General features: G+C 46.1%; 1 protein-coding gene across 1 annotated transcript in view; it reads right to left on the reverse strand.

Annotated features, from left to right (window-relative positions):
- Window positions 1–550: 550 nt before the first annotated feature.
- SCD5 (stearoyl-CoA desaturase 5) overlaps window positions 551–19,837 on the reverse strand; it is a 35,430-nt gene continuing 16,143 nt past the window's right edge. The window contains exons 2-5 of the mRNA XM_076336984.1: window positions 11,779–11,909; window positions 6,530–6,735; window positions 2,789–3,021; window positions 551–2,222 (exon numbers count right to left, since the gene is read on the reverse strand). Of these exons, the coding sequence (XP_076193099.1) occupies window positions 2,032–2,222; window positions 2,789–3,021; window positions 6,530–6,735; window positions 11,779–11,909 (761 nt within the window). The 3' untranslated portion in view covers window positions 551–2,031. The remainder of the gene's footprint in view (window positions 2,223–2,788; window positions 3,022–6,529; window positions 6,736–11,778; window positions 11,910–19,837) is intronic.

Genomic DNA, 19,837 nt, shown 5'->3' on the forward strand with positions numbered 1-19,837 from the left:
CTCCTGCAGGCACTGTAGGGGGTGGTGGGGAGATGTCTCCTACTCGTGTGCATGTAATTCCTGTGCCTGTCAACTAGCCCTGACTCCAGATGAATCGCATCAAGACACGACTTCTGGCACACCCGGGTCTTCAGGCACATCTCAGCAGAAACAAGGAGAACTTCCAGCAAAATCTAAACAAAATACTTAATATTTTTGGTCAAAGCATTGTCCTGCAGTCACATTGGGCTGACGTTTTGCTATTAAAATGGGATTTTCACATGCAAGAACTTGCCACGGTCTCCTTTCAAGCTTATGTCAGCTTGAATTTTCTTTTTCCCCTCTATCAGCTTGGCCACTAAGCCTGAAGTAATCAAATCTCTTGGTGACCTTCCATTTGACAACACTCCTCTTCCATTGACAAGGAAACCAGAAATGCTGAGGGGGTAGGTATTTTGGAAACACTGCACCAAGTGAATAGCTGGAAACACCAAGCAAAACGCTGCTGTGATTCTGATGTGTGATGCATAAAGCCCTTTGCTTTGGGAGTTTCAAAATAAAACACAGCGGCCTAACTCATAACTGTTTATTGTAAATCTCTCAAGAGTTTACACATCATTAATGGCAAAGTAACACTGTTAAAACACCTGCTGGATGAAATACAGAATAAAGACAACTCTTTAATATTATATGGCATCATTTAAAAAACAAGAAACAGAACAAAAAAGAAACCATTTTATTTTTTTTTTTCCAGTTCTACATCTTTCCTGAAAATATCTGGGCCTGAGTCTCAGTTATCTCAAGATCCCTGCCTTGCCCAGGGCATGGGGCTGTGCAGCTGGGAAACGGGCACTCCCTCTCCGAGGGGCAAGGCGGTGACCTTCTTTATAAATGAAAATCATGCCCTCTATCTTCAAAAGTGCTCCAGTGCTGACAGTACAAAGCCTCTCTCCTGCACTGGCTAATATCTAACACAAAGGGCTATATGTCCCATTAATGCCACATGCCTTTTTTTTATTTTTTTTTTTTTTAACAAGGCAACTGTTAAAATTCAGAAGCTACATAACTGTCTTTATATTTTGCTCAGAAACCAATGGATGTTGCATGCAGCTGAAATATTAGTAGAGACTTTGACTTAGATAAAGGTCAGTTTTCTAAGACCCACTAGTCAAAGGCAGAAAAAGAAATTAAGAGGCCTCTTGTGCAAAAGGAGCTAAAATATGCATGCATTGATGGCCATGACTGATGAGAATATAACTTAGGTCTCCAAACACTGAAACCGAAGCTTTATTTGGCTTAAGACATGGTTGAGCTCTATACCTTTACAAATTACAATGTATATGCGACAACAAAGGAATCATCTCAACATAGCATCAGTTGGTATTTTGGCCTGCATAGAGACTAATTTTCAACACAAAAGCCTGCTCAGCAATTCAGTTTTTCATATTTAGCAAAGACAGCAGTGCACTGGGCTGGCTAACAGGGCTAACAAAAAGAAGCAAGCAGGTTTTCAAACTAACATCTAACTGAATTTAGGCCAATTTTTCCCCTTGGACATCCTGTTTTCCATTGGTGCTGTTACTGTCCTTTCCATTAGTCTGTAGTTGAAACAGCACATTGCTGCCCCATCCCCTCTGAGAGATGCATCTCAACAGCATATTTGATTAATAGTAGAAAAAACAAAATCTCCCCTAACTGCACTTGGAAAGGATAGTTAGTTCCTCCAACCTGCCAACGTTTACCATGACAAGCAAATTACAATGTATTTCAGACATGAACTACAGTGACTAAAATCAAATCTCTCTCCTGTTTAACTATAATATTAAATAATATATAACATTTTTACACTTAATAGTCTGAAGTTTGGACATAAGACAACTAATAAGGAAAAAAAGCTGGGGCCGAATCTGTTCCTGGGGAATTAATTCAGCCCAACTGATCTGAAAAAACTAATTTTACCCAGAGGAAAATAAATCCACCACAGTCACGGGGGTGCGTGCACACCCACCCACCCACGTGTACAACAACGCTGGCAGAGCGAAGTATTACTTTTCAAGCACTGCCATCTCCAGTCCTTTCCTTACGAGCCTGGATCATCTCCTTCGGAGCCTGCTTGCGATCAGTGACCAACCCCAACCAAAACATGAAGTCAATGAACCAGGTGGTGGGGTTGAACTTCAGGCCCAACTCGCTGGCTGAGTAGTCAAATGGGAAGGTGTGGTGGTAGTTGTGGAAACCCTCACCTGAAAAACAGAGAGGGAGTTTAAAGACCACATGGCCAGCACGTTTATGACCTTAGGAACATGCTTGGGTGGGACATCCCAACACCTCTTTCCCAAGTCCTGAATCCAGTGCAGGTTATGCTCCACGCCTGGCTATGGGAGACCTCTGGGGCAGACCTGCAATGAACTCCATTTCAGTGCTTTGGGCTTTTCTCCACAGTAGGAAGGGGCACGTCCCACCCCTTACGCTCGGGGAAGAAAGCCGTAAGTGCTTCAAGAGGGGAGACACACAACCAAGTAAGAAGCAGAGTCACTTACTTCTGCTGCGCCATCCCCAGCCAACTGCTGAGAAGAGAGGATTGCTACTGTGAACATGTCTCTGCCCAGAGACTACATGGCATTATTGCAATGTGGGTACCATCAGTTGAACAAGGGAGCCTTCCTCTAGGATGCGCAAGCTCCAGCCTCCTCCAAGCCCTGGCTCTAAGTGGTGTCCAGTTGCAGGTGCCCAAAGCCCCAACCAGGGTGAAACAGGATGGGATGTCACTCTGAGTTTGCAAAGCTCTACCCAGGGCTACAGCACTTACCAATGGCTCCCAGAGTGACAAACGTGTTCTGCCTGGGGTTGATGTACTTGTCGTAAGGGCGGTTGCCATACATGTGAGCGGCGCTGTTGACCAGCCAGGTGACATTGAGGGAGATGGTGTACCGGAGGATGGAGGCAAGGAAGTAGGCGTTCCACAGACTCTCACCCCAGAGGTACCACGGCACAAAGGTAGGGATCACAAAGCACATCAGCACAACTGAACTCTTGTAATACCTGTGGGGAAAGAAAAGGACACCATTACCGTGGTGGGAATGACAGCTGGGGTGAAGTGGGGTTGGATCTCTGGAGACACGGCTCTGCCAGAAACCCCTGGCGTAACCTGGGCTGGTCCCATAACCAGGGTAGCAGGGAACATTTCAGACATCCACAATCACGACACAATTTTTCCAAGTGCAATTCAAAGTGTCAAGACAACCCGAAACCCCAAAGCAGCAGGTAACACTGGAGCTGAACAGCTGAGATCCAGTCCCAAAGCAAACCTCCCAAGTCGAGCACCTTTAAACCTGGGGAAGCGCAGAGTTGGCTGCACACCCTGTGCCTAGGCTCCAGCTCTGGGACTGGAAAAGCCCAGGGCTTGGCATGGCATTGGCGGAGCTGTATCAGAAACACGTTCACTGCCAGGAGCCGACAAAGACTTCCCCTGTGCTCAGATCAGAAGAGAACCTGCAGCACAGGGCAGGAGCTGCTCCTTTTATACCACTGTTGCTGCGTGAGCTCCAACAGTGGTAGCAGACCCAAAGCAGCTGCTGAGAGACCACAGGGATCCTGCCAAGGGTGAGGAGAAAGATGCATCTTGGCCTGGGAGCCAGGATTACTGCTGCTCTCCAAGCCCACTGACTGGCACAAGCCCTGCCACTCCTCCATATATTGGACAAAATCAGTGTGCAGTGCAAAACAGGGAGGGAGGAAGCCGAACAGTCTGAGAACAAACAGGAAAGATTTATAGTACAGCTAAAGCCACGTGCCCAGGCAAGGCAGGGAAGAGAGAGCGTAGGATGCAGCGAGCACAGAGGTGAAGAGCAGAGACCACAGCGGGAGAGACAAAGAGAAATCATGCTGGGGGGAATTAATCCAAGGCAAGTGGAGAAAGGGAGCAGCTAAGCAAGAAGTAAGGAGGCAAAGCCAAAAGCGAGATAGGAAATAAATTACTCTAAATAGAGAATGGGCTAACAGTGCTCAGAAGTGGACAGCAGCAAGACAGTGCAGCTTGGGATCCACCTACAGTGTGTCCCCAGCTCAAGAGGAAACAAGGCCCCCGTCTTCCCCGTTGAGCCCTTCTACCTCCCTGGAGCCCAGATTTACTACAGCCCACAGTGCTCTCAGCATATCACCATCAAAGCAAGCTGCCACATGAAACTGGAGCAGTAGGCCGAGGTGACAGGATTTTGAAGGATGCAGAAAGAAAAGAAACGCAAAGTAAGACCCGTCTTATTTGTGCCCAAACCTGTCGGTTTAAAATAGACCCCTGCTTTTGTTGAGTTTTCCAGAAGGGATGAGGAAGAACAGAGTTTGGATTTATTGAACAGTTATTAAAACTTTCCATTTGCTTGAAGTTTTTCAGATAGGAAAACCTGTCAATTTGGTTTGACAAAAACAAACAATTTTCAATTAAAACCCACAGAGGATTGGAAAAATGTTAATATTAGCAGTATTTTTGGAAGGAAGAAAGTTTCCATGAACACGGTTCTCATCTATAACACGCCAGCTAGTTTTGATCATCTTGTGTATGAAATAAATTAACCTCTTGCCCTGCAAGTTCTTTGATATTTTTTGCTGTTGTGTGCCTCACATGCTGGACTCCAGAAGGAGATCTGCAGCTCTTCAGCAACACCAACCATGGTGAAAAGAGAGCGTCTCCTCAGCTCTCACACAGAACTCTATCTTCACTTACCTGAGCCAAGGCTCTCCAAAGGAAACAGCCCCCATTCTTCGCTCCACCAAAGATAACAGATAATTTCCCACTCATCTGACTGATTTCTGAACAGGCTGTGGATAAGGTTTGCAAACCTCATCAATTCAAGGCCAGGATTTAAGTAGAGTTGGAGGAGAAAATATTTTCCAGCCCAGAAAACTCCTTCAAAGTTCAAAGCCTCTCTCCCATTCCGGGAAAATAAAATAAAATATGAAAAAAGCTATCAGGCACCAATTAAAACCATTCTGTGAGATGCAAGAAGCTCAGACTGAAGTCTTTGATGATGACATGAGATTTCACATCCGAATGAGCAACCGGCTATGTTTTCTCTGTCTCCCTTTGACTGAAACATCCACCCTGGAATGAGAAGTCTCCTTACCTGGAGTTCAGGGGAACCAATGCCTTAATACATGCTTGGGGAACAGCGCTGCTTTCACCACATGAAAACTTTGGCATCAAGACACCTCACCTGTGAGCCTCTCTTTCACATCACATGCAGGATTATTGCTGTTATTCACAGAGGGCAAATTTTGCTATCAGTCATGCCTGGAGCAGTACTGTGATTTCAGCTGAAGTGATGTGGTTTTAAACCGATTGAGTGGTACCTCATCCACAGCTCACCAGCACCACTAAATTCAGCAAAGCTAACAATCTGGCCTTAAAATGAAACATGACAAAGAAGGGCTTATTATGATTCTTACTGATCTGATCTGCCAAGTTTTCCATGCTGTCAAAAAAACCCCAACCTTACAGAAGGGAGAAACCTGAATTTTTCTTCCAAGGTAAGGGAAGGTAAACTCCAAAGTCCTAAATTCAAATCCAGAGCAGAGCCATTTGCTAAGACATAACTTCCCTGCAGAAAACATACTTCTTCACTACACATCTGCAGCATAACCAAAGCAGTAGAGCCTGCTTCTCATGGGATGCTGTTGTCTTGGAAAAGGTAGTAACACAACCAAGAGGAGCTGCAGCAAATTGCAAGGGAGCCTTTGCAAACAGGCACTGCCAACAGAGGAACCAGTAACAGCAACAATACGTGGAGGGCAGTGAAATCCTCACTCCTGGAGCTCTTCCGATGCAGGGGTAATTCTGCTAGTACACAGATTTCTCTAATGCAAAAAGGAAACTGATTTCTGGACTCAACTGACTGCTCCCCTCACCCATAAAACGCTCAAATGAGCTTATGTGGTTTGCTGAAGTACCTGGACCAAATGCTTGCAGGCAGAAACAGTCTTCTTGTGCCTAAAATATAGGTACTCACATAGAGGACAAAGCATGTTGCTCAATTCCCACCTCTCGCAGAGTGTGTGCAAACTGAACTAGCTCTGTGCTAATTCTCAAGGGAGATAATCAATCCCGTGAAGAATGACAGTCTTGAGAGAGGAAGCGCTTGGTCTGCACTGGCCCACAGGTGCCAAAGATGAGTTTGCAGAGTGAGATGTGCACTTCTGCATTAACGCAGTTAGTGATTACAGCATTTACTCCAATGATAAAAGGAGAAGGCCAAGATCCCAGCAACTTCTGTTGTGGCTGTTTTCACAGCCAGCCGTGGCTTTTTGGAAAAGCAGAGGGACAAGGACAGGGCTCACTGCTTGTGTAGCAGAGCCTGCAAGGACAGTCAGCAAGCGTCAGCCACATGGCAATAGTGGAGGCCAGAGGGATGGCAGTCCTAACGCCTCCAATCAAGGTGGCAGGGATATCTTGGGGGAGAAAAGGGAAAGGTAAAAATAATGAATGAGCCACAAGTAGACAATCGGGCGGAGTGACCTCTCCACCCTGCCTTGCACGAGGCCCAGCACTCCCACTTACTTTCTTTGGAACCTGACAACGGGGTCGTCCAGCAGGTCAGTGAAATCCAGTTTCCTCCCCTTCTCTATGACGTCCCGGTGCTTGCGCACGAACAGCCAGCCGATGTGGGAGAAGAAGAAGCCACGGCGGGCGTTATGTGGGTCTGCATCCGTCTCTGAGTACTTGTGGTGCACACGGTGGTCTCTGCTCCACTCGTAGATGTCATTCTGCACAAAAAGCATGGCGGGGGTGAGAGAGGCCAGGCACTGCTCCAGCAGTACCACCTCCAGCTCACTCCCCACACAGTAACAGCAACAAGCCGCTCTCTGATGCTCCTCAAAAAAGATTATCAACTAAAGACATCCTGAGGGACCCCAGCTTTGCAGACATCCAGCCCATCACACTGCTCCTGTCAGTGCCCACACAGAATGGGACATGCTCTGGGAACCGGTGATACAGATTAGACACGTCCCAGGGCTGGAGATGGCTGGAAGCCAACAGTCTTTTGGGAGTTACCATCATCAGTCTGCCCTGGTCCTGTGTCCTCCCTGGGTGTTTGCTGTCCAAGTTACCATCAATCAGTCTGCCCTGGTCCTGTGTCCTTGGGTGTTCGCTGTCCGAGGATGGACACTGGGCTGGAGGGACCAGGTACATACATGTTTACATTGTTATTTTATGACCCTGCCATGGGGGAGCTTGCATGTTTATTTTCAGGGCACTACTGTGCAGAGGCACTCAGTTCTGGCATCCTTTTTCTAAGCTGGTTGTGGCTGGTTACCACTGACACCCTCCAAGCACAAACGCAGTGCTGAAAATAGGACAGAGCTTGTGGAACACTACACATGCCTTTTCCTGACCTGAACAGGAGCTGAACTTGCTCAGCCTTTTGGAGGGATGCTTCTTCCACAGTAAAACCGCACCTCCATTTAAATTACTGCTCTGTCTGCAGGGATGTGTACAGGAGCACAGCCTTCCAGTACTTAGAGGGGGCCTGCAGGAAAGATGGGGAGGGGCTCTTTGTCAGGGAGTGTAGTGATAGGATGAGGGGTAGTGGTTTTAAACTGAAAGAGGGTAGATGTAGATTAGGTATTAGGAAGAAATTCCTTACTGTGAGGGTGGTGAGGCACTGGAACAGGTTGCCTGGAGAAGTTGTGGATGCCCCTTCCCCGGAAGTGTTCAAGGCCAGGTTGGATGGGGCTTTGAGCAACCTGATCTAGTGGAAGGTGTCCCCGCCCATAGCAGGGGGGTTAGAACTAGATTATATTTAAGGTCCCTTCCAACCCAAACCATTCTATGATTCTGTGATTAAGATATCAAAGGAGATGTGCCTATTTTATGGGAAATCAAGTCTTGCATTTCCAGCCAGGCTGGAATAAAAGTCTCAGACCCATATCATCAGCTCAGCATTGGATCCAGATCAGATACAAAACAAGTTCAGTCCTATCTCTGCTCAAGCTGTCAGCAGATATGGGTTACTGAAATACGTTATAGCTGTAAACGGGATTATGTGGACTGCAGGGAGGAAAGGATGGAACGCAATTTCAGACTTGGATCTGTAAAGTGAGATTTTGAGTTTACTCAGCTGAAGCGATTTCAGCCTCCCAGTTTGCTCTGCAGGATGCACTGGCTATTGGATTAAACTGGTGGTTTTTGCAGTGGTGCCGAGCTATTAGCACAGGGCATTGTAAGCATGTACAACACTTGCAAAACTCAGGCCACACACTCATCTATGAATTGAATTGCCCAACACCAGCACCAAAACATGGAAATGTTAGTTAATGCTCAGATCCACAACAGTGTGAACTTTAATCAGAGAATGCTTAGCTGAGTGTGCTTTCCTCTGCTATTTCCATCTTTGCACAGCCAGGGAGGTACCCAAGCAATAATACCCAAAGGAAGGGTGGGCTTGGGTTACTTTTAGGAACAGCAGTAACACCACCAACCACCAACCGCAGCAGCTTTGCTCCCAGCAGAACTGAGCATTTGTGGTGTCTGTGGAGTAACCGCAGTGCATCAGCCATCATGGCGCTGAATATACAGCAGGACACAGTAAGCCCAGGCTAATGACAACTGTATATATCTACATTTTGTGAGACAAAAGCCCTATGCTGAAAGCATTGCAGAAATCATTGCTCTTTCTCTCAGCTGCCAACATCTGAGAGAAAGCACTGAGGCCACCCATGCTGGTGAGGGGACTCCAGGAACAACTGCAAAGAGCAGCTAAAGAATCCAGCTCAAATGCCTCTGTGTCCAATTTCAGCCTTGCAAAGATGCTCTCTGTCTGCAGGAGCCCACAAGGGACAAGTGAAGAACAAAAGCCCCAGAAAGATCTCAGCTCCATTGCACTCAGTTGTGCTCAGCCCTGTACTGTTGTCACACCGTGGCCGCAGTGATGCTGGGAGTGGGCTGGGGATGAGGGGAACATTTTTCTGCAGCACTGACTCATCTAAGCCATTGAGAGGAGGCAGTAAAGATCAGCCCCTTACCAGCACTCCAGTATGTCGCACCTTAACTATCCAATTGCACAAGAGAACAAAGTAAACTGAATGAAGCAAAGGAAGTCACCAAACTCCTCAGTGAGAACAAGGGGAGATCTTTACCTTGCTGCCGTCTTATTTTTTTCCTGCAGAGAAATCAAAGGGAATGAAAGCCTCTACACTGCTTCAAGTGGTTTCAGCAGGAATATCCAGAAGACTGCAAAATGCCAAGATTAAGTCATTTAAAAATAAAACAGGGTTATGCAAGAAGCACACCTAGGAAAGGTCCTCTTTCTTAACCAGAAATAATTTTTCAAGTGAGACTTTTGATCAGTTTGTCACAAGAGCTGTCACTTGATAAAATTATTTGTGGGACAGCAGATAACCAGGTCAAAGCAATGATACTGTGAGAAATTAACTTGGCTTTTCATACCACAGCAAACACCTGCAGGGCTGGCAAAAAACATGATTCCCCAGATGAAAGGGTTAGGAAGCTGTGAAACAACTGAATTGCATCTAATTAGAAACCACAAAGGCTAAGAGGAAATAAAGGCCAGAGGCCAGAACTGTTGGCAATAAATACAGAACTGGAGCATAGCATGTGTAAATATGCTCCGAGCGTATTAATAGCAACCATTTTCCAGGAACACATCACTCTTGATCAAGTTTCAGGTAAACACAGGAGTGAAATCCCTTCCAAAGCAGAGAGCGACAGCATCATGCTGTGACAGTGATGCAGACATGAGGTTTCATTAGCAGGTCCCTTAATAAACCCACGGACCGAAACATGACAACAAATTGGGCTATGTAACAAGCTCAGTGTGGTGACATGAATTTCCATACAACCACTGTTGCTGTGTGCAAATGCTCACAGCACAACCTCAGCTGAACACAGCTTGTTTCACAGAGATGGCCAGGAGCAACAGTACAACACAGTTAGCAGAGGAGACACCAGCATGTCCCAAGTGAGATGCTGAAACTTAAACACCAGGAGATCAAGTAGACGTAGGCCAGGTATTACCTATTTCTGAAACAGTCATGCGACAGCAAGAAGCACAGTCTTTCAAAATTGTGAGAGCTTCACTCTAGATGGAGAGAAGAAACACAGCTCAGCATGCTCCAATCACAAAAAATGCACTGGGCAACAGGGCAAAAATGGCTGCATCTGATGGTATTTCAGAGGAAGTACAGTATGTCACTGCCCATGCAGCATCAAGTTAAAATTCTGCTGAAGAATTTCCCCTGCTCTTCAAGAAGTCTGAATATTTCCTCAATAGTCAGCATCCAGGGATGCTGTAGGTATCTCCAATGCTACCTCTTCCTCCCAAAGCCAACATGAGGGAGATGGACCTGAAAACTCATTCACTGTCTGCTTGTGGTGGTGAAAACAGCCTTCAGCAGGCAATGGATGTCATGGTAATTAGGAGCAGGCTTCAGACTACTTAAAACTTAAGAGTCAGTGATTTGGCCTTTCATTTTCTTTCCAATACGAAGGGCACAAAGGTGGCTTGAAGCTACTTTGAAGTACTTCCCTGCCTCAGAATCACACCATGTCCTCAGCCAAAAGCAGTGATGAGGCCAATGCAGCTGCGAGCAAAATCCATAGCAACGGGGGAGCAGAATGTAATGAAATCCCAACATGCAGGCTCACTGCAACCAGCTCAACACATTCATTTAAATTACTTATGAAAGATAAGATCAGCTGTAAAACAGGACGACAGTACCAGGGGGTTCTCAAAACTCAAAACAGTTGTTTTAACACGCTGAGCAAAGGGCTTGTAGAGCTCTGCAAGGAACTAAGCAGCACAAAGCAGCTGGAATATGGCTCAGAATAAAGGAAGGTTATAGTCAAAATGGACACATTCCCATATTCAAGCAAAAGCATTGTGCTCTTTGTAATGTCTAGAGGGACTAACAAGATTAATTCTTTCCACCTTAAAAAAAAAAGATCAAAGATGATAAATGAACAGTACAGAAGTGGATAAAGGGACTCTTTTAATCCTCTGTCAAGGTACATGAACAAGTAGTCAACCAAACAGACTGAAGGGAAAAAGCTGAAAACTCAAGGCACAACACACACGTGGCACTCTGTGCCACAAGGGGTTATGGCAGCCGAGCTCGATAAGTTTAATGTTAGTACAGGTTCATATCTCTATTTTGAACAGCCAAAGGAGTAACTAAATTCACACCAAGATGATCCTGGTTCTGGGCTAACTCCTACCACCAGCTGGGTGTTACACAAACATTTTTGAGGTCTAAGATTGCCTATCAGTAAGTACAGAGCTAGTAACACGCTTCTTTGCAAATGTATTTGAATTTTACTGGTGAAAAATGTTGCATAAAACAGAGCTAAATTAAGATTATGAAAGGATGCCTGCTCTCCTTTCTGGGCACGTCAAGATCTCCAACTGCCTGGATGGACAAAGAGACTTGATTACGCAGACACATTTGCATCAGGTTGGCCCTTACAAAAGTTTCAACATCGTCCTGTGAAGTGTGGGACCTGACCTGTGCCACAAATAGGCTTCTGGGATGCTGTGCTGAGCCCCTGATCTGCGCACATTCAACTTGGTCTTTAAGTAATTATTGCTCCTGGACTGTCTAATGCATACTGTTACATATGGGTGGTGAGAGGGGCTCTGCATCCCCTGAGCCAGCAGAGTGCGTTATCAGCAAATGTCTTTCTGCCAATATTTTTTTTTTGCTTTTGCTGTCTCTAAGCTGAGAGGATCCCTGCACAGGAGAGAAAGCTGCCTGGAGGCCAAGAGTCTGGACAGGCAACCACAACCCCACCTGGAAAGCCATGGAGTTAGCTGCAGCCAAAAAGATCCGCAAAGGCAGCTTGGCTTTGTAGGAACGGTGGCTCCACAGGCGATGCGCACCAGCCGTCACACCCAGGGCCGTCATCAGGAAACAGAAATATGCTGAAAGACAAAAAAAAACAAGACACAGGATGTGCCAGGGGCCAACTGCCATTATTTTTGCTTTCTTTGATATAAAGATGCTCCTTGCCCCTGCCTGCTGACGCCTGCAGGGTCACTCACAAGATGAGGCTGGGCAGACAGGAGGTGAGGTTCTCAGCCCACCTCTGCCCCACAGCCCCAGGGACATGTCGTTCCATTTCCCACCCCTCCCCATTTAGCCAGTGCGTTGTTCAGGAGAGTTTGGCAGCACTGAAGCATCATGCCGTGACATGTTTACACAGTGTGCCTTCACCAAGTACAGTGGAGTGAGAGTTCATCACTCGTGTCAGAAGAGTAGCAACAACTCTAACAGGACACTGCCAGCCTGCTCCAGACAGGCCTTTGCTCAAGTCCGATCTGTCAGCCAGTGTAAGAGCATCATGTCCCACCCCTAAAGATAAGAGCTGTGTCAATAAAAACTTCTCTTACCATCAGGAGCTCATGACTTGGTAATAAAAACGTGCCAGGAAGCAGAGCATTCACCATCTCCCTCAGTTTCAGGAACTGTTCCTTCCCTTAATTAAAAAATTGGCCAAGTAAACTTGTTTTGAGCATTTTTTCAGATGGCCAACACAGCACAGGAGCAGGTCTGTTCCTTACTTACCACATTGGCTCCAGGCTAGACACATAGCCCAAGCACACGCATCCCCGCAGTGTACCTCCCATGCTTAAAATAATACCCCCACTGACCACCATCATAGCATTGGTTCTCCTTTCAGCAGGGGGTACACTCACGCATGCTCCGGATGGTTAACCTCATGTTTCCAGGGGCAGGGGGAATGGCTGGCTGGGGCAGCAGAACGAGACAGTGGACCTGGGCCCGCCTGCTTGAACCATGCATCTGTGCACTGATTGCTTCTCCTTTGATGTGCTCGCTGTTTTTTTTCTCTAGTGTCTTTGAATTCCTGTGTGATGGATGATCCATAGCCTGAGTAGTTTTGACTTGCAACAAAAGAGGAGACTATCGGAAAGGGTTGGAAGAACAGTGCATTAGAGATGCTTCTCCTTTTGGAGAGAGACTGGAGAGAAAATGGGTACAGCTAGGAGGAAAGTATTATGTAACTTCCAAATAACCTTGCACGGTCTGAAGCAATGTGCTGTTTAGCCAGGGCTCCCTGCCACCCTACACACATAGGCATGTTTTGGTTAAAACAGCCTATTTCAAATACCTAAATAGAGTTACTGGAACAAAAAGGGAAAACCTTATCCCCCAAAAGGGGGTTTTCTACTTGTGTCTGCACAACAGTGAGAACAACAGTTCCCTGCACAGCAGGGAACCCTGTTAGACATGCAGTGGCTAGAAAGGAATTCACAATCAGCTTTTCCCAGTATGTAATGTAAAACATCTATCTTTACAAAAAGAAAACAAAAATATGTGTATGTAGGTGGGTGTCTACTGTGTCCCTCTATCAACTCCCAACTCACAGTGCTTGAAATTACAGCATCTAAGAGAAAATATAATAGAAAGGTATTTGGTAAAATAACAGCAACCATATTTCACGTTGATTGTCACCCCTGCAGACTGAGGGAGTAAATGGACCTTATCCACTCCACTGGTGAATCCATCAAAAACAGATTTACCCAAACTGTTTCACATTATGTACATGGCCCAAATTCCTGTCATCTCCTGCACAGCAAACCAAAGCCTTTCAACAAAATGCAACAGACAAATGGAGTCAGAATGGTCCTAGTAAAGATGACACATCTCTCAAACCCGCTTTGGACACCAAAGAGGCAATTTTCCTTTTCAGCTGGCTGCAGCGTTCAAGCTACTCCCAGAAAAGGCTCATCTGTGCAGTTAAGTCCAGACCACTGAAGTCTATTGACAAATTCAGACTTCTGCCTGCTTCTTGAACGGAGGTATAGAAGTGAACTGAAAATCAGGCATTCTCTCTGCACATTATTTACAGATTTTGTTGAATTTACAGATTACTCTCAGATCAGTAAAAATGCCGACACCACAACAACTCACACTCCAGTCTCCGCTGAAGTCTTGCAGTTCTTGCACATGCCTTGTCAGTGCAAGGACTCGGACTTCTATGAAATTAGGGAAAACCTATCCTGTCATTTTCTATACATGACGTTGAGCTGTGCAGAAACATCACTAAATAAGGCCTTCCAAATTGCTCAAATGACTGTAATTGTGGGAACAGATCTGTGACACACAGAATACTGACATTATCCAGCTAACATAAAAATATTAAGGTTATAGTCCTGAATCATTACAAGAACATATTGTCTGTGGGCTTTATGACTGGTTAACCTCCCGTCTTTAGCAGTCTTTTTGCTTCCTTAAAGCACAAAGAGGGGCTTTTCTCCCACTTCAAAGCAACAGATCATTTCGTTGACCAAGTGCTTCTCAAGGCACATCCATCTTAATCATGATCGATTGCTTAAAACCAGAATTAAAGATAAGTGGGTAGAACAAGACATATGCAACATTAAGGTTGATTTTGCTTTCCTTCTCTGTCCAGTGCAAGAAAGAGGCTGAGTGGTAGGTAACATACAGATCACATGAAATAGCTGCACTGAATACAAGGGATTTATGCCACTTGATGATTCAGCTCTTACAGAGCTCAGTTTAACAGAGACCCTTTCATTCAGCCCACTCCACACCACCAGCACTGCAGCAGAATGGACAACAGTATTTTGGGAGTCTGGGGGCTGCCCTAGGGTCTACATGCCACCCTGTGTCCATACCTTTGAACAGCACCTCCCAGCATCATTCCCAATTCACACTTCCCAGGAAGCCCTGGGCTACAAATGGGGAGAGGATTTATCTGAAACATTTCTACAGGGGTCCTGTTGCTGCATAGGCGGCCTCACAGGCAGCATGTCTCCAGCCATCAACCATGAGCAGGCAAGCTCAGCTGTACTTCTGGACAGGGACTGACTGGTGGTCTGCCCCAGCAAAAGCAGGGGGACGCCTGTTTCACAGGGGGCAGCCAGCATGCCGGGTTCTCCCAATGGCCATGGTTGGGAACAAGCCGGATCTCACCTGTGTGGCTCGGCAAGTGGAGAGGCAGAAAGGCCAACCGGGAACAAGCGCCAGACTGAGGAAATACCCTCGGAGCCTCCCAGAAACATGCTGCCCTGATCAAATGGGGCTTTCCCAGGGCTTCCCTGGGCCACAACCACAAGCTCCATCCTCCTGCCCTCTCCAGCCCTCCAGGGACTTGCCAGCCCCAGCCACTACTGCAGTGATCAAGCTGAAATGGCTGGGGCTTATACCCATGCAACATGCCTATTTTTTGGCTTTGCAGAGGAGGAATCATAAGAGCAGGAATTTTCTAATATAAATCCTGAGGGCTGAAACATCCCCAGAGAAAAACAAACAAACAAAAAAAATTACTCAGGAGTTTGGTGACCAGAGCAGAAACAAATCCTGTCAGACAAATGCACTGTACAGTGATATCAGATTTCTGTGGTTCTTACAGGAATTAGGGTGCCTGAAAATAATACTCAGCCACTAATTCCCAATGTATAAATAGCCAAGATGACAAATATTTGCCATGTAAAGATAGGTCTCAAGCTTTCCTTTGCAGAATAAATTATGAACTCAAACCAAAAATCAGACTATAAACCATTTGATTTTACATTAATTATGCACAGCTACAGTAAGTACATGAGAAGAGAGCCACTACTTACCTACCTGGCTCATTTTTGGGGGGTGGGGAGTGTGTGTGTGGGGTGAACATCCCCATGAAACACAAAAGGATTACACTGTGGAGCAAAGCAGCTCAGTTAATAGCAACTTCCCCTTATACTGAAAACTCCCTCTTAGATCTGTAACTAAACAGGTCTCCTAAGTAACGAAGAGTAAAAAACAGTTATTGCAGAAAAAGGCAAAAAAAAAGAAAAACACAAGAAAAGTACCAATAAACAACCTGGAATCCAAACAGTTAATGATACAGTTCTTTTTAATTTAGTGAGGTACTTAATGTACAAAGAGGAAGCTGCTAAAATAGCCAGATTATTCTTCGGCATGTTTCAGTGAGCTAACTCTGCAACCGGGCTGACTTACCAAAGCAAAATCACACTCACAAGGAAACTGCAGCATTTCAGACCTAACCTATAGACTGAAGACTGAGCTGTGCTATCCGTATATATCGGCTTCACACATGATCACAGGCCACCACAAGTACCGGAGACACGGAATTCAGGGCACAGATAACCACCTTGTTGAGGAGGAATAATATACTGCTTTTCCTCCTCTCAACCAGTGCTGCAGGGCTGGCAGGAGCACAGCTTGGGACAGGGCTGTGTTGGAGCGTGGCGGCATCCATTGATTATGGATGTGAAGGAAGAACAGCAAGCTGGCAGCATCCTCACCTCCCCAAGATGCCCAGCTATGAGGCCAAGAGGCATTTCCATGGGGCTGTCCTCACGGGGAGACCAAGCCGGCCCCAGCACTGTCTGCACAGAGAGGGCTGCTTGTGAAACAAGAGGTGCTTGAGGGATAAGAAAGACAGAGCTAGAAAATGGCTTGGTGAGGAACTTGCTAGCCACAAGCCTGGGGATGGAGCACACAGGCAGGCAGGGCCAGCGTCTAAGAGAGCAAGGGCATGGGAGTTCCACCAACAGTACAGCAGCCTGAGCAGGAGCTCTGAAGCCACTTGACAAAAGGCTGTGTCATGCTAATACCAAAATAAAAGAAAGGAAAAAAAAAGAAAAAAAGAAGATAGTGGAATGAGGACTTCAAGAGGAAAAAAAATGAAAAAGCAAAAGCTAACACAGCAGAAAAAGCTGTCTGGAGAGACCTGGGATGAGAGAGGAAACAGAGCAGCCAATGAACAGATCTGAAAGACAGTGGGTTTAAGGCTGGTATTTCTGGTGTTGTGAAAAGCAAGTTAGAGCTGTGCAGCTCACAGTTTCATACTAAAGCCAGAGGGAGAGGAGGAAGATCCTTTCAAGCCATTTTCTGATCGTTTATTCATTATTATTTTTGCCTCGCTCATGGATTGAAGGCAGTGTGGAGCATCTGCTTCACTGGGCCGCTGGCAGGGAGCCGTCTGCCTGGCATGGAGCTGAAGTATGACACTGGGCTGGGAACACATCCCAGCGCTGACTCCACGGCTCTGTGGTCCGCCTTATGCCTGCAGTAGGGTCCTCCTGCCACACGCGGACCCAAAAGCAGCTCCTTCTCAGCATCAGCTCCCAATTACCATGTTAAGTGTGAGAGTTCAGATCTACTCTGTTAATGCAGATACCCATGTTATTAGGCACGTGTCATCCTCACATACCTCTGCACCTGCTGGATACTGTGGCATTGCATGGCAAGGAGCTCCACAGGTCTGCAGGGCGCTCTTGGGCCTTTACTCCTGCTTCTGTAAAATTGTTTCTTTCAAGAATTTACTCAGAACAAGAGCTGAATTATCTTCCCTAGCCCCTAGGATGGTGTGGCAATGCTGTGTGCCATGCCTGCTGCTCCCCAGAGCAATAGCTAGCTTAGCCTGGACAGGTGGTGGAGCCCCAAGTTTACATAGTTTTAGAGAATTTCAGCTGGCTATGCTTTGCTTTGAATTACTGTCTGCTCAAAGCAATGATTACAGGAGCTTTAGCTTTGGTCAAGCCCACTTTCCTCCCATTTATCTGAACATGCTGGCTTCAGGACAATTCCCTAGAAACGTAGCCTCTGGACCTCCTTTTACAGTAATGGTCATGGACATTCCCACAGCCATCCTCAGCTATGCCCATCCAGGTGCCCATCGCAGCCAGGAGGGTGCCACAGCTGTGCAGAAAGGGCAAGGAGGTAGCTCTGATCTCATCACCCCACCAGCTGGATCCTTGAGCACAGGCAGCCAGGCTGCAGCACCAGCCAGAGCCCTCTGCCAGGGCCAGAGCTCTACCCCCAACACATACAAAACAAGTGTCCCCAGCCAACAGCTCTAACTGCCATCCCAATTAAGACCCAAAACTCTGCAGGGAGGTTTAGGGCTTGCTGCAGGCCCAGGAAGTCTGAGACCTGGGTGCAAGTACCTGAAACAGCAGAGCCTGTGCCCAGAGCTCTGGGCTCTGCACAACTCAAACACCAAGCCCAGAGCTGCCTTTGGACAGTAAACCAGGACCCGTTTCAAAGAAAGATGATTTAATCCAGCAGAGCAGAGGTTTTAAGTGGGTTCCTCCTTGTTTCTCCCTACTCTTTCTCAAGACCTCAAAGCAGAATTACTCTTAAAAATAGGAACTTTACTTCCTTCTTCCATTGTCTCCGACACCCCCCCTGCAAGCTCTGCAATACACAAACCACATGTTAATGGAGTAAACTGGTGTGAAATGCCTTCATGGCAAGCGGGGCCCCAACACATCACTCCCCTGGGCAGGTAGCACACTCTCCCCGCTGGAGCCCTGCAGAAGCATAAGGTCTGACAAGAGCATTTCCAACCGTGAGCTCACTCAGAGCACAGCATAAGCAAAATGCTTCTGAACTGAAGCAGTGGGAGAAGCATTTAAGAGAGTGAACAAAGAGGAAGAGGGGGAAGAGAAAACAACAAGTAAGCCTATGCAAAAGGACAAAAGAGAACTAGTGCACGGGGACAGGGAGAGGATGCAAAAGAGACAAGATACACAAGGTTAAACTACCGTGCAAACAGGGAGCTGGCGGGTTGCTAGGCTTCCAAGTACACTGTGCCCATGCACAGATGCTATTTATGGGAACATGCCAGAATCAATAGGCAGAAGATTTTTATTCAACATCCTTATTAATGACCTGAAACAAAGGCAAACAGCATATTAATTACAACTGCAGATGATGCTAAATTTGGAGCAACAGTGAGAGAGCGAAGAAACACAAAAGGATCCATGCAGAAACAGGGAAAGTAAGGCTCAAAATAAAGATCTGCCTGGATAGAAAAAGCAAAGTAATGTAGTTCAGGGGGCGATAACTGCAGATAGGGATCTGCAACGAGGGTGAGATGCTTGGGGAAGTGGGATCCTGCAAGGAGGATGACCAACAGCTCATAAAATATTCTCAGCATGCAACATGATAAGGCAGCAAGACATCAGTGTGATTTTGAACAGCAGGCACAGAGGTACCATCTCACTGTCAGAGAGAAGCAATGAAAACTGTACCAGGCAAATCGTTTAAAAATGGATGGGATGGAAGATCAACAGCATAAAACATTTGAGCCATCTTTTTTCAGAACAGCTCATTATCCCCATGGCTGGATTTCCAGAAAACTTTTACTACACCCAGTGCCAAAACTGAAAACCTGAGTGTCCAGGGGACTGACCTCTTATGAAGATACGGGGAGATACTGCCACAGTCTGTAGCTACTTCACAGGCATCAGTAAATCATCCTCTGCTCTAAGTGGTTGCTTAAATTGGAGCAGATCTCTCCCCCAAAAAATTTCAACTGTGTTGTATGCTGAATATCAAAATTAGAACCTCTTCCATTTCTGAAACCTGGGACCACATTAGAAATATGATATGTATTTATTGTTTGTGAATCCAGCAGATTCCAGATTACTTTTGACTTTTATCTGGTTATAAAAAAAAAAAAATCAACCAAAACAAGAAGCCCAACAAGCACTGGGTTCCCTCTACACATCTGAACAGACAATGCTGGCTCCTGAAAGAGATGAGATGACTGGATATCTTTCTTAGGCACAGATTACAAGGAGACATTGTGTCAGATAGCAACTACCCACACGTTACCAATGTCAAACATAAACTAGTTACATGGAGCAAATCGCAATTATCTGTAAGGGACAAAACACCAGACATAAAAATAGTAGCGGTGAAACAAAATCAATTGCACATTCACAATGGCACTACTGTCAATATATAAAACATCTTTAAAATACAGAATAATGTCACACAACCATTCCCGTGGGGTGGTGACACATGGAGCCTGGCACCAGCTCACACCCAATGCCTGCAATCCCTGCCT

The sequence above is a fragment of the Aptenodytes patagonicus genome, chromosome 4 (genome assembly GCF_965638725.1).
Source record: "Aptenodytes patagonicus chromosome 4, bAptPat1.pri.cur, whole genome shotgun sequence".
Classification (NCBI taxonomy): domain Eukaryota; kingdom Metazoa; phylum Chordata; class Aves; order Sphenisciformes; family Spheniscidae; genus Aptenodytes; species Aptenodytes patagonicus.